General features: G+C 38.6%; 2 protein-coding genes across 3 annotated transcripts; both read right to left on the bottom strand.

Annotated features, from left to right (window-relative positions):
• Nucleotides 1–5,796: 5,796 nt before the first annotated feature.
• Nucleotides 5,797–11,298, bottom strand: LOC147157236 (uncharacterized). Of its 2 annotated transcripts, none has more exons than XM_086063656.1 (4): nucleotides 11,161–11,298; nucleotides 9,074–9,239; nucleotides 8,826–8,953; nucleotides 5,797–8,613 (listed from the first exon to the last, which is right to left on the bottom strand). In XM_086063656.1, exons 2-4 carry the CDS (start codon nucleotides 9,219–9,221, stop codon nucleotides 8,290–8,292), a joined length of 600 nt encoding a protein of 199 aa, XP_085919782.1. In that variant the 5' UTR covers nucleotides 9,222–9,239; nucleotides 11,161–11,298; the 3' UTR covers nucleotides 5,797–8,289. The 2 variants fall into 2 exon arrangements, with proteins under 2 accessions (XP_085919782.1, XP_085919784.1); XM_086063658.1 differs by lacking the exon at nucleotides 11,161–11,298 and adding an exon at nucleotides 9,374–9,477.
• Nucleotides 11,161–12,546, bottom strand: LOC147157235 (uncharacterized). The gene is made up of 4 exons (XM_086065219.1): nucleotides 12,356–12,546; nucleotides 11,906–12,049; nucleotides 11,562–11,715; nucleotides 11,161–11,296 (listed from the first exon to the last, which is right to left on the bottom strand). Exons 1-3 carry the CDS (start codon nucleotides 12,450–12,452, stop codon nucleotides 11,627–11,629), a joined length of 330 nt encoding a protein of 109 aa, XP_085921345.1. The 5' UTR covers nucleotides 12,453–12,546; the 3' UTR covers nucleotides 11,161–11,296; nucleotides 11,562–11,626.
• Between the last annotated feature and the right edge of the window lie 1,792 nt (nucleotides 12,547–14,338).

Raw genomic sequence — 14,338 nt, 5'->3', positions numbered from 1 at the left:
TGCTTAACGTTGTAGTGTATTGATTGCTGTTTGCGGGGAATAAAATGTATAATTATTCTAGCAAATAGAGTCGTGATTGTTGCTGTTTGCGGGGAATGAAAGGTATAATCATTCTAGCAAATCGACTGTTTGCGGGGAATGAAAGGTATAATCATTCTAGCAAATCGACTGTTTGCGGGGAATGAAAGGTATAACCATTCTAGCAAATAGAGTTGTGATTGTTACTGTTTGCGGGGAATGAAAGGTATAACCAGTCGAGCAAATAGAGTTGTGATTGTTGCTGTTTGCGGGGAATGAAAGGTATAATCATTCTAGCAAAGCGCAGGTGTTGATTACTGTTTGCGGGGGATAAAACGTACGATTATCCTAGCACAGTATAAATGTTGATTGCTATATGCGGGGAATAAAAGACACATTTATTCTAGCAAAAGTATATCAAGTCTCTGTGTATTCATTGTTGCCGCCGACCACTCACGAGCCTGCATAAAAAATAAAAAGGTGAAGTAGTGTTTTCCACAAAACACCATAACACACCAATTTACTTATTAATGTATCATGGTTTATAGTATAGTATCACATGCTTTCTGCAGATCTACAGACAGTCCTATTGGTTTTTTTTATACATGGAATCAGTAATTTCTTCGGTACAGCTATCTTGCAGTTGTCAGTTTTGCTCTTCTAAATCCATATTGACTGTCAATAGAGCGTTTTTTGTTTTTCTATGAATGTATCAAATCTTTTATTGAAACATTTTTCAAGAATTGTGGTTGAAGGAAGACATGCTTGTAATTTGTGAACTTGTGTTTGTCACCAGTTTTATAAATCTGAATGATTTTTGCAGTTTTCATTTTATTCGGAAATATAAGTTGGCAATATACGTAAGTGGTTTAGAGACCCCCAGAATTTCATATCAATTTGATCACAATCAGTAGATGTTTTATCTTTACAAGTATTAACAGTATTATTTACTTCATTTTCTTCAACAGGTTTGAGAAACATTGAACCTAAATCATGTTAATGTTAGTGTTGTTTGCTGTGCCAGGATCAGGAATTGTTTCTGCTAGATTTGGTCCCACATTTACAAAAAAAAGAAATCTGTTGAAGTTATCCACCACATCGTCTATATTGTTAATGTGTTTATCATTTTCTGTAACATAGGGTGGGCAGTCTTTCTAGTGCTATTCCTAATCACATCATTTAAAATATTCAAAACTCCTTTAATGTTGTTTCTATTATTTCCTAATGGTTTGGTATAGTATTCTTTGTTACATATTCTCATAATGCTAGTCAATTTGTTTTATAATTCTTATATTTGCTTTCTGCTTTTGTATTTCAGAAATGTCCCATATAAAGTATATTTCTTTTTGCAGGCATTTATTAGCCCCTTTGTTTTCCATTGATTATCATTAGAGAGCGTAAATGACGGCATTAAGTTAAATGGCCACTAGGTGGCAGTCGCACACCATCAGCCAAGTGTTGTTGAGGTGAAGAGGCAATTAAGGCTGGAAGGTTTCACCTGCTCATTTTCCTTCAATTTGTTATTGTTTGGTAGGGCGAATGTTATGTAGGCTACTGCTCTGTGTGTTGCTGTTGTACAGACCTCAATTATTTCTTCATGTAAGTTCGCTTCAACAATTTTTTCATGAGTACGTTCATCACTTTTGTTGTTGTTGTTGGGCATCTGTTCACGCATATTATATAGAATGTGAACTCACCTGGTAAGTAATTGTTTCCAAACGTTTAGCATCCTTTGTTAGTGGGACGAGGTACGTATTTTTTTCTTTTCTTTTTTTTCTTAAGTTGTGTTTTTTGTTGATGGGTTTTGATGTTTGTTTTCTGTTATAATAATAATAGTTAAAAATGAGTGCACGGTGGCTGACTGGTTAGCATGTCCGCCTCCCAGTGCAGAGGACATGAGATCGAGTCTGGTCTTCGGCCTTCCTGGGTGGAGTTTGCATGTTCTCCCCGTGCCTGTGTGGGTTTTCTCCGGGTACTGCGTTTTCCTCCCACGTTACAAAGACATGCATGGCAGCTTAATTGAACACTCTAAATTGTCCCTGTGAATGTGAATGGTTGTTCGTCTCTGTGTGCTCTGTGATTGGCTGGCAACCAGTTCAGGGTGTACCCCCCTACTGCCTGGAGGCAGCTGGGATAGGCTCCAGCACCCCCGCAGTTAAAAAAAAAAAGGATGGATAGTTTAAAATGTGTGTTTAAGGCTAATGCTTAGTTTAAATTAGCATATGCATGTTTTTATTTTTGTATGCATTAAAGTTTGTGTAGCTAATGCATTTCTTAGAATGTTGTGAATTTGTCATTAACCCTTTGCTTTCTTTCTGTATTTATATCTCATAGTTGTCTTTTTTTCTAGAAAACATCTTTGTTTGTTTCTATGTAGATTTCTTCCATCCATCTTTCAAATACTGTATAGCAATATTGGAACTTGGGGTTCTATATACTGTATATGTATACAATTTTACATAATTTTTTCCCCCCTTAATTATTTATATTGTGACACATTCCAACACATTGTCCACCGGCAATGACATATTTTCTACTACCTTAAAATGAAATTTCGCATCCATATCCCCTGCGAGCTGGGCCAACACCGCAGCTTTCCAGGCCTCCACCTCTGTGGGCTGGGCCAACACCACCGCCAGTTGCCTTCACCACTGCGGGCTGGGCCAACACCCCCGCCAGTTGCCTTCACCACTGCGGGCTGGGCCAGCACCACCGACAGTTGGGCGTTCACCACTGCGGGCTGGGCCAGCACCGCAGCCTGCCGGGCCTCTAACTCTGCAGGCTGGGCCACCACTGCAGCCTGCCGGGCCTCCACCTCTGCAGGCTGGGCCAACAGCGCAACCAGCCAGGCCTCCACCTCTGCAGGCTGGGCCAACAGCGCAACCAGCCGGGCCTCCACCTCTTCGAGTTGGGCCTACACCACAGTCAGCCGGGCTTCTACCACTGTGGACTGGGCCAGCTCCTCAGCCAGCCGGGTCTCCACCTCTGCCATTTGAGCCCCTGCCCCTGTTAGCTGGGCCTCCATACCTACCGGAGGTGCCCCAAGATGACATGGCACCATCGACCCAGTCACATGTGGACAAGGTCATCGCCAGCAAGGCCTTGCCGACGACCAGCGGCTTGGCAGCTGGTGATTGTCGGCATCTCTCCTAGCACCGGGCACGGTTTCTGACGCCCTTGGAAAATGGTGGAACGGTGCTCACAACAGCGACCCAGCAGCCGGTACCCCCTCGCCGCTTTCAGCTGGCCGTGCCCTCGAGACAGAGACTGGCAAAAACCACCAGCTTCACACAGGCGCGAGTGAATTCCCATTAAGAAACCCAGTATTAAACAGGTACCAGTCCTCAAATCTATTCCAATCATTGAACCACGCAAGATCAGTTTGGGACCCAAAAAGTAAAAGGAAGGGGTTACTCGGCGGCAGTTACTAAGTAACATGTTATTGTAATCTGATGACTCTTTCAATAACGAGCAATCTAACACGTAAATTTTTCCAAAAAAAAAGTTACTTTCCTAAGTGGCTGTGCGTTACAATTTTTTTTATTACCTCATAATGTATGTAGAATGCAGAATTTTGTTGTCTATTTTGAAGAAAAGTTCGAGGAGAAAATGTTTCTCTTGCATGTGAGAGTGACGTCACGTCACGTTTTCTAAGCGGAAGACGCAACGCCGGGTCACGTGTACCAACATGTGTGAGCGCTGAGTCTGGCCCAAAACAATGGACCCCAACTGGTGGACCCTTTTATGCGGACCTCCAGGAATATATACTGGGTGGGAGATATATTCAGTTATACCGAGAGACGATTTTTGAATAGGCGCGCGATGGCAGCTATACCTGAGCCGGGGTCCGGTAAGCTCGCAATTTTGCAGTTTTGTTTTTCTGGGTATACGCATTCTCACGACAAACGAGATGAAGTATGGCGTTGTCAAAAGTCAGAAAAGTAGACACTGAAAAGTGAATGGACTGAGGCGTATGCTTTAATTTTACCGGCATCGATGGCTATGAGCCCCGTTTATCTGTCTACGAGTGCTTACTTCGCGTGGAGTGGGTTTTGGGCGCAACACAAAAATCCTTTTACTGACTCCCAAATGGTCGAGGAATGTTTGGAAGCAATGGCAGACACGCTATTTGAAGAAAAAGGAGAGCAACTTAAAAACGAGCAACAATGACAACAACGAGCAGTGCTGCTCTCGGAGGATGTGTGCACCCTGACAGCGGCATCAAAGTGCCCGGTGCACTGCGTTAGCTGCGGATGTAAGTGACAATCCTCAGCTTTTGGTGTATGTCCGATTCTATCCTGAGGAAACTAAAACATTTATTGAGGACATTTTCGGGTATCACATGTTTGAAAACACATACGAGAGGAGAGAACAAATATTTGGTCATAAAGGAAATGCTGAAAGAGAAAGGAAATAATGTGAAAATTGTTGTATTCATAACTAGTGATGGGGACCTTTCCTTGAAAGATTTAACAATTGAATATTTGCACAAAAAATAAATTAACGAACAAAGTATTTCAACAATAGACTAAACATAAGTTTACAATTGAATAAAAGAGCAGAAAGTAGAAATTATTGCGGTTGGGTGTTTTTCATGTCCGGACCCCGGTCAATTGGGCTGATTGGGTTAGTGGACCTCTTGCCAATTTAGTTGGGGACCCCTGCAATAAACACTATGACGGGAACAATGGAAGAAGCAGGAGAAGTTCCACAAACGGGTGCATTTGCCATTACTTTGCATTTTTGTCCAGTAAAGATGACAAAAACTTCTCAATGCGTTGCAAACTTTGCGCTGGCTCAAAAACATTGTCGACCGCTAAAAACTACACATCCAATTTGAGGAAATACTTATCACAGCACAGCGCGATACAACTCGAAGCAAAGCTGACAGGTAAGGAGACAGTCAGCAGTTCTCCAGTTTCTTCAAACAAACAGATTAAGGTTTTAGAGATTTTAGTAAAAGAGCACCAGCAAGTGGGAGTGAGCTAAAAAAAGTTGGTCGGGCGATATGTTAAAGAGGAAATGTGTATATTGAGTACTGTTGACTCGCCCTCTTTCCGTGCAATAATAGTGTAACGTCTTGCAAGAACGCCACCAGCAAACGTTGGTTGGGATGTCACCCTTTCTTTTAAATTAACAAACGCTACATACAACTCACGAGGGTTAGCAGAAAAGCCAAGAACAAACACACGTAACCAACACGCACGTAACATCCCTCCTCTTCCGCGAGACCTGTGTTGCGTTTAACTAGATTACTTTTTGAGGAGTAATGAGTAATCATATTACTTTTTCAAGTAATCTGTGACAACACTGCTCGGCGGGCACTTAACCGTCCGCAGTACGGTTCCAAAGCGTGAACAACTAGAACATCTACACAGCAAAATCAGAAGTGTTAATTCAACTCCTATAGAGTTAAATTCAACACTTCATAAGTGTTTATATTGGTCCACTCTACATATACATATCTACATAAGACATCACTTTCAAAAGTGTTAGTTAAGTGGATGGTAGTTAAAACTTAACACTAGTCAACAACTGGTCAGTGTTGATTTTACACTACACTAGTGTATAGTGTTAAAATATTACACTATTTAGTGTTGTATTTTTTTAACACTCAAAAGGAGTTGCTAAATATTTAACTCATGTGGAGAGTCAAAAAATTACTGCAGTGTCATTTTAAACTCCCAATTGTTTCCCACATGCTCTCATACATTCTATTAAAAACACACACATTTGTATTTAAATACAATATTTAATAACAATTCCACCACATAACAATGCATTGACTTTACAATAACACATCCCATCATTGGCCAACCAATCCTCAAGCACAGGTTATAATATGACAATGTGGTACAATTTATGTTTTTTCATTCGTCTCATTAGAACACAGTTTGTCATGAGGTTTGTAATAAATCATCTTATCAATGCAGTACACAAAAAAAGGAACCTGCCCTTTCCTTGACACAATATGCGTTAAAGTGGTCATCAAAATAAAGGGTGTCAACTCCAGAAGTCACAAAGAAAGCTTGATCATTAATTAAGATTATATTTGCAATCTTTCCAAAAATAGGAATTTCCATGTGTGTCCTTATACAAACAAACATACCAATCTGATATTCAGTTCCATATGTCTTAATCCAATTAGTTGTTGACACATCAGTTTGCATTCATATTTAACAATGCACTCAAACTTTCACCACCCTGCAAGCTATCGATCATTTCCTTTCGTACCGGGCCAAACTCGAATCTCTGAAAATTAAATTTCTCCCAGTGGTAAGACAGCTGTCTCTGGTGTTGTTTCACCAATGATTTGGTGATATTTTTGAAATTCTTCCCACATCTTTAAAAAAAATTATGTTTGGCGTCAAACCTCATACACCATATGTGAAGTAGCAGACCTATTTTACGAATACACCCGGGATAATGTATCATAAAATGATGTTTAGGCAGAAGGTTTTTTTCAGGAAACAAAGATCTGAATAGCTTGTGGTGGTCACTTATCAAATGCTTCAAATAGTAAATCATACCATTAGTGACAATGGGTGAAAAAAACACATTCACTATTTGAATCAAGAGAAGTAGCAGGTTCCAATAACTGTTATTTCTTTCAATAACATCCCCCAAAATAAGGGGAGCATAACGCAGCAAACACCATGACTGAATGGCATTTAATCCAAGATCTTTGCTACCTTCATCCATTTTCAACCCACCTGGCCTGTTTTCTCTCTCAGTATAACCAAAATTAAAACTTTGGATCCTCTGTGACAATGCTTCCAATTAAATGAGTTTGTTTTGGACAAGGTAATGGAAAACAAGTTTCAATTCGTACTGCACCACACCTTCAAGCAAATCATGCATTATGTCAACTGCATAGTTATCGGAAATGTTGAAAAAATTCAGGGAATTGAGAAAGCATGTCTTCTTGACACCAAATGTTGATGCCAACACAGGATTTGTCTGAAGAGAAGCACAATGTTCTGAGTGGGTTTCTTTAGTACGGAAAATCAAGCCAGGGTGGTCTTCTGTGAATACAGATTGCAAATCTTCCTTAGGTGTTAAACAAAATCTACAACAGTATGTTGCGCTAAATGACTCCAGGTAACCAAAAATCCCATGTAAACCCAGATTATCACCTGTTACTTGAATGACAGTACCGAGCAATGGTGAGTCAAAGAAAGGCACAATTATCCCTTCTGTTTCAAGCCTTTTAACATCATCAACTAGAGGCTTTAAGATTATATCAAATCCATATTTATTTTGGTCTTGTGAATGAAAGAGTGACACCACATGAATATTTATCAAAACAGAATTAAATTGTGGGGGTAGGTTCTTCAATATAAAGTAAATACATCCAAGTTTGTGTATTCCCTTCTTTGAACCCAAAGGATTTGCGGTCTCAAAATTGTCATAATAAAGTTGAATCTGGAGAGCATGTTCTTGCTGGGAAAACAAAGCATTATTTTTGAAGTACGACCCATCACATATATCTTTATAAATACCTTCCTCTTTCAGGAAACTTTCACATAGTTCACTGTTTTTGAGACTTTAGGATACCCAAGATAGGTACATAAACAAATGTATCTGTGACAGGGATCTGACTGTAAACTCCTGTAGTTCGATCTCTACGTACATCAAATCTAACCCCAACAACATACTCTACTGGTTCAACGATTTCCCACTTTTTCTCAAAGAATCTTTGTCGTTTGGCGCCTGTATTTAAGATTGAGAAAGGATTTTCTAGTTGATCAAAACAATTTTTCAATTTATTTTTCAAATCTGTGCCTTGGATCTCTGAAGTGCCGCTGAGAACGGCCTCTTTTGCTTGCCTCTGAATAACACTGACAACCTCCTCCAATGAACCCACCATTGATTGGACAGTGCTCTCTGCAACACCTGATGCTTGTAAATGTGCTACAACAGAACCACACGTTTAACATGGGATGCTGGTCACCTATGACCTGGGTTGTTACTGGATTGTCTGTACAAACTGTTTGAGATGGTGAAGGCCCATTTTCTTTCCATGTGTCCACATTGTCACTGAGCTCTATTGAAACATTGTCTTTGTGAAAATTAGCCAGATGTTTCTTGAACCCTGAATAAGTGCAAAACGATGAACAACATCCTCGCTCTCCACATTTCAAACGTAGATTTTTTCCTGTGTATAGACCATGGTGGAATCTCAAATGCTGACAAAGCAATGCAGAACTTTTGTGGTGTACTTTGCAGATGAAACAAGTGAACATATGTCAACCAAGGAAGTGTATCACCTTAAATATCGGTGTGAAAAAGTCTCGCTCTCAGGTCTTTGACTCTCGGATTTTCCTTTGCAGCTCCCAGGTCAATGTTGAAAACTGTTGTCTGGATGAACGTGTAAAAGCTTTTGAGGGATTCATGGTAGTTGATACTGAAGATAAAGTGAGCCTTGAAGAGCTCATCGAACCCTGCCAGGGATGTCTGAGCCTTGCAAGGCATGGCCTTGTGGTCAACAATGACATAGAACTGTTGGATGATGTTCTTCTGCTCCCCAACACACAAAAGGAAAAGCTGTCCTGGTTCAGATCTCGCAAGGAATGTCTGCACACTGGCTCCAATCTGCAACACAGATGAGAAAATATTTTAGTTTTATTTTGTAAGTGTAAATCTTCTTCTTTTTTTTTTAAAGAACAAGGTTTCTTCCTTGTGGTTTAAAATGGTGGAATACATGGTTTGATTTATCTGTTTCAAGTAGTCAGTTGAAGTACTAAAAGTAAATTTACCCACATTTTAATACAGCTAAAATTAAAGTCCATCGAATGACTGCTTACCCTCAGATATCTCACTACATGGCTGATCGCTTGGAAGGAGCTGATTTTAGCGCTCTTCTTGTGACCTTTTGAAGTTGGGGGAAGGAGGTGAACCAACAGCAGAATGCTTGACATATCACTGTCCCAACCTAGTGTCAAAGTTGACAAATAAGACAGTTTCAAATACTTTCATCTTAAAATTTCAATAAATACATAAAAATTGTATAAAGAAAATACATGTTTCAAAAGACAGAATGAGCCAGACTTACTATATTCATCCGGGCTATCCTGTGCAGACAAGAGTTCATCAACATGCTCATTCGAAACCAGGTTCTTGCAATTTGCCAGGACCCTAGGCTTGAAGTATGTGGACCATTTTGCCAGCAACCTGCAAGAAATCTCTGCTCCAAACATCATGGTGAAGTCCTGTACAATCTACAAACACAAAGACCCAATTTGAGCCAACCCAGAGAAAAGTTACTACTACAGTAATTAGCATAATTAATGCATGTCCCACTGAATCTATCTTGTTCACTTCAAAATTATTCAACCAAACATTTCATTCTCACCAGGCCAGGTATGTCAAGGAATCGGGGAAAAACATCCAAAACTGTTGAGGAGTCTTGCTGGTCATGAACCAGTGTCTGGCGGTATTGAAATGTTGCCCTCATCTTCTCTTTGATGACAGATATGAATGCTTCAGTAAAGAGATTGCTTCAGAGCATTCGTCTCCATTCAGTTGCTCATCAATCAGGACCAATTCCCTCTTGGCACTTGGACCACTTGGACCGAAAGTGCTGTGTTGTGTTGAAAGTGTTACATAATTGTAATAAGAAAACTTACATATCCATTTTTTTGAGAATGGATCTTTGAGGTTGGGAAATAAAGTGATAATGCCAGTGCATACTTTGTTCGTACATAGGCTGGTGGGATCCTCCTTAAAAAACAGAATTTTTTTTTATGAGCTGTTAAATAATTTGTTTAAAATTTTTAAATCTGGTACATTTTTCAAACCCATCAGCTTATGTTGATTAGAGATAGAACAATTATAGGGGCCAATTATCAGTGCCAATATTCAGCATTTTGAAGAATATTTGCATTCAACTTTTTTTTTTTTAATTAAATCAGAGGACTGATAATAGATCAATTTAAAACTGTGTTACTTCAGGGAAATATTTCTAAGAGATGCTGCTGATCCTGAGAACTCTCTGCACCTTCTGTTTTTGTTTGAAATTAAAACTAAGAAAAGTGGGAAAAAAATGTAAGATATGTTTACCTTTTTGAAAAATGAATTTACTGTAGAAAAAATTAGGGAGTTATTTACTTGTTTACGTTTTTAATTTACTTTTTAAGACATGATGATGATACTCAGAACTCCTTGAACCTGTTCAATAAACATACTTCAAGACATTTCAACAGAGTAAAGAGATTGAGTTTATACTTTTTATTTTATTTTAACATTAATATTTTTTCTTAAAAATACAGAGAAAACATTTATCAGCTCCAAATATTGGTTAATATTGACTACTAATCTGTGTCGGGGGAAAGGTGATTTTTATAATCAATATTTTAGGATACTTTAAAGACCCATTAATTAAACGTTTGAGAAAGAAAATGAGTCAGATAAAGTTTTTTTTAAAGTAATTTAGAGATTTACTTGTGTGTTTTGTGTAACAGAACACCAAATTTACTCTTCCAAAAAACTGTTTCACTAGTTTACTGTATAGGCCACTCATTAACTGTTTATAGAAAGGACATTTAGTACATCCTGTTGGAAAATCGTTCTTTGTTTTCCCGTGTTCATAATGTTGATTATCAAACTCAGACAATGAGATCGGTGAAATCAGGATTTATTTTTACATAAGCTTATGGACACACGAGGTCGGCCAAATGCCGTCATGCTCTCCCTCATGTGTGTCGCTCCTCCTCCTGTTCCAGTCACTAGTATCCTTTCGTGACTCTTCAAACCCCTCCCCGTCTTCTTCTGCCAATCCTGACCCGTTCCTCTCCTTCTCAGACAGTCACATGATACATCAATACACATCGCCAAAATGCTCCCCCTCACTCACAAGATAAAGATTTACGTTGTTTTCAGAGCAAGAAGAGATGTCACTGAACCCCCCTCCTGCTCAACCGGTTTGTAAAAGACAAAGGAATCTAATTAACACATTCGCTTCAACCCCCCACATCACCTTGAATTCTCACACAGAGACATACTGAGTAAATTACAGCAGTTATGTCCACTTCTAAATAGTAATATTATAAATCAAACAGTTATAATGAAATTAATTCACTTCAATCCCTTCAGAGTCTGTGTAGTACCCCAAAAACCAGAAAGGAGAACTTTAATGCTTACCCATGAACCTCAATCATGTCGGCCACTAGTAAGTTCACCATCTGTCGCCGTGTACCATCTACCAATGTTTTCAGTCTCTCATATTCCTGCAAGATCTTTCCTCCCCAGCCTTGGTATGTAGAACATCTCTAACCATCTAGAAGATACAATAAAATCAGAATTATAGTCAAGTCTGAAATTAAATTAGACAGATAAGTAATAAATCTGATAAAACAATGGTTGGCCCTTAAGTATGTGCTATTGTGATTACCTGATTAGAATACATACATACATTTGATAGTTAGCTACACAGACTAACTGTTTAAAAAAAATAAGTTATCTCTTTTGTGAGTATTTGTGAATATTCAAACCAGTCAAACTCAATATATATGGTAATTTAAACATAAAAAAAAGTCATAAACCTCTTTAGCTGAATCCTGATCACAGTGGGCTCTTTTTAGTCCTCTGTCGCTCGTTACCGTCACCATTACATCTGGTGAATCAGACACCATATGGATGATGAGTCTGATGTACACGTCTCAGATGAAGTGAAAGAAAGATCCTGATGAAGGATAGCTTCAAGATAATAAGGAAAACATAAATAAAAAGTTAAAAAATAAATATGATTTAAGAGCAATTATATGAAACTTTTTGGGGGGCTTGAAAACAAAACATAATGAGAGAAGGCTGGCCTAAAAAATAAAAAAAAGTAACCCTTCTTTTAGTATATGCAGTCTTCTATCATCAACATTTTCCCAGGCAAGACCAAACCTTACCTTTAGATTTTTCTTTGCACAAATTGATGTTAGGTTCCCTGCTTGCAAAAGCTCCTCAAACACATCTGCATCCACTTCTGTCCCTGAATCATCTGTCAAGTGTAGCTCTGAGTGCAGGGGAAGCCCTAACTTTTCTATGATTGAGAGAATAAGAGATTTTGAAAAAAATAATAATTCTGTATCTCTTAATATATTAAAAATATATATTTTAACGAAATCATTCTGAACACACCAGTGTCTGTCAGCAGTGTTTTTGCCAAATAAAATAAAATTTGTAGATAGAACATTTTGATTTGGATACATCAACATAATTTCACTAAAGCCAAGAGAAATAGAACTTGGTGGATGGGCCAACATTGTAAACGGTAACTAAAACTCAGTTTGCTTATAGAATTGATCCGTTTTCTAAAACAGAACTGTGTTCAAAATGTTATGCTCACCTTTTTGTAGAAATATATTGAAGTCCTCGTATCCATTTTCTGTCTGGGCGACTTTAACATATTTCTGTCTTTCACCAAACGCCACCTTCACCAGCATTATGTACTGCAAAATAAAGAAATACACAAAAAAGCCCGTATTTGACTGAGCGGCTGTGCGTATTGTCAAACGTTGACCACCTCCCGCCCTGTTTGCCGAACATCTTCGCAATATTTTTCAACCAAACCCCAACCGACAAAAAACCAACATTCGGGCCGTGCGCGAACACGAACCGTTGCCGCTTTTGTGAAAAGATGAAGCCTAAAAAAAACAGCAGCTGACCACTACAAACGGCGACGCTAGCAAACTTTTAGGCTACATTAACTGCACAGCTGCTCTGAATATCAACCAAAACACCACAAACACGCAACGGTTCGTTCAATTCACGACCGAAACACATTTTTCATATGTAATAACGTCCAAAAAATTAACGAGACGAGTAGCTTAATTTTACATTTACAAAAAAACAAGGCAGAACGAACCGGCTGTAGCTTCCCAAAACAAATGTCCCGACTTTGAGTGGCAGAAGAGCGCTGCTAAGCTAACGCTTGCTAATCGTCATTAATATCAACTGCCAACACTAATAAATAATGCTGGGTGCAAACGTTAGTAGTTTTGTATTAAATACACATATCAATTAATATTTACACATATAAATTAAGATTTACTTACATGTGGGGGGTGTAATCACAGTTCTATCGATGCTGCTCACCTCAAGTTGAAACACAGGAGAATGAGACAATTATATTCTTCTGATGGCGACTAGCAAACAATTCAGTAATGTGAAAGATGCTGAGTTCCCGCCTCAAACATGCACCAGTGGCTTTCTGGGAAAAGCACTGGCCGCTAAAAAATTTTTTTTGAGTGAAATGAACATTCTAGAAGGGATTGGAACATCTGACAATTGACTCTCTGAATCAACACTCACACTTTCTGAGAAAATGTCATGTGGGAGTTAAATTAAACTTAACAAGAGTGAAGTCTCTAAATTTGTATTATCACCTATAACATTGAACATTTAACACTTTTGATTTTGCTGTGTATTAAACAACTCTAACATTGATTTTTTTGGGTCTCACTGAAACCTGGCTGTCCGCCTCATCACCTGAAGCCACTGTAACTTTGCCCAATTACCATGTCTTTAGGAAATATAAGTTATAGAAGAGGAGGGAGGGTTCTACTGTATGTCAGCAGCACTCTTAATTGTAGCCGGGATACAACCACCAGATGATATTGACTTAGAATGCGTACTAGTAAATATTTATCTTTCTGCTAAAATGTTCTTTATTGTCATCTGCATGTACCGTAAACCTACAGCCAGTGTAGATTTTCATGATCAGCTTAAGGTCCTAATCAAATCTCTAAATCACAAAAAATAAATAATCTTCGTCGGTGACTTTAATGTTAACCGGGACAATAAGAAAGACAGGATAAACCTTAAAACAATTACTGACTCCTTTGACCAAACACAACTTATTGATCGTCCTACCAAAATAACACATTGCTCCAAAACTAAAATGGACCTGTTGTTTTCAAACAAGCCAGAAAGAATCACTAAGACTTGTAACTTGATCACAGGACTCTCAGACCATAACATGATCTTGTTCTCCCGCAAGCTAAATGTAAGTGTTGCTAGGTGTTAAATTATTAACATTGTTTTTCAGTTTCAATTTATATTTTAGCCGTTTTTGGAGTCATTTAGTTATAGCTGTGTAGCTCAATGAATAGTATGGTCTATTGTATTCTTATCTGTCTCACTCTCCTGAGAAAAGAAGGGAGTATAGCCTGGTACCGGTCTCAGTCGGAAGAGGGGAGGGACAGGCTGATGTATTATTGTTTTTCTCTAATCTGATTTATACCTATGGGAACTTGCTGAACTTGCTGATGGGAACAGAAGGGGGGATTTTCTTGTATTCACTGAGTTGCAAATAAATGTACTGTAGGCT

The sequence above is a fragment of the Leptonotus elevatus genome, chromosome 20 (genome assembly GCF_054856555.1).
Source record: "Leptonotus elevatus isolate MCC_2025b chromosome 20, RoL_Lele_1.0, whole genome shotgun sequence".
NCBI lineage: Eukaryota > Metazoa > Chordata > Actinopteri > Syngnathiformes > Syngnathidae > Leptonotus > Leptonotus elevatus.
This window is presented reverse-complemented; position numbering and strand designations above follow the sequence as displayed.

Excerpts from the sequence above, each read along its gene's own strand:
- LOC147157236 (XM_086063658.1), bottom strand. The coding sequence starts at position 9,475 with ATGAGGGCAACATTTCAATACCGCCAGACACTGGTTCATGACCAGCAA. Across the intron at positions 9,240-9,373 it reads TCCTTGACATACCTGGCCTG|ATTGTACAGGACTTCACCAT; the intron begins GTGAGAATGAAA and ends TTGTGTTTGTAG. Across the intron at positions 8,614-8,825 it reads ATGTAGTGAGATATCTGAGG|ATTGGAGCCAGTGTGCAGAC; the intron begins GTAAGCAGTCAT and ends TCTGTGTTGCAG.
- LOC147157235 (XM_086065219.1), bottom strand. The coding sequence starts at position 12,452 with ATGCTGGTGAAGGTGGCGTTTGGTGAAAGACAGAAATATGTTAAAGTC. Across the intron at positions 12,050-12,355 it reads CAATATATTTCTACAAAAAG|AAAAGTTAGGGCTTCCCCTG; the intron begins GTGAGCATAACA and ends TCTCAATCATAG. Across the intron at positions 11,716-11,905 it reads AAATCTAAAGGTAAGGTTTG|CTATCCTTCATCAGGATCTT; the intron begins GTCTTGCCTGGG and ends ATTATCTTGAAG.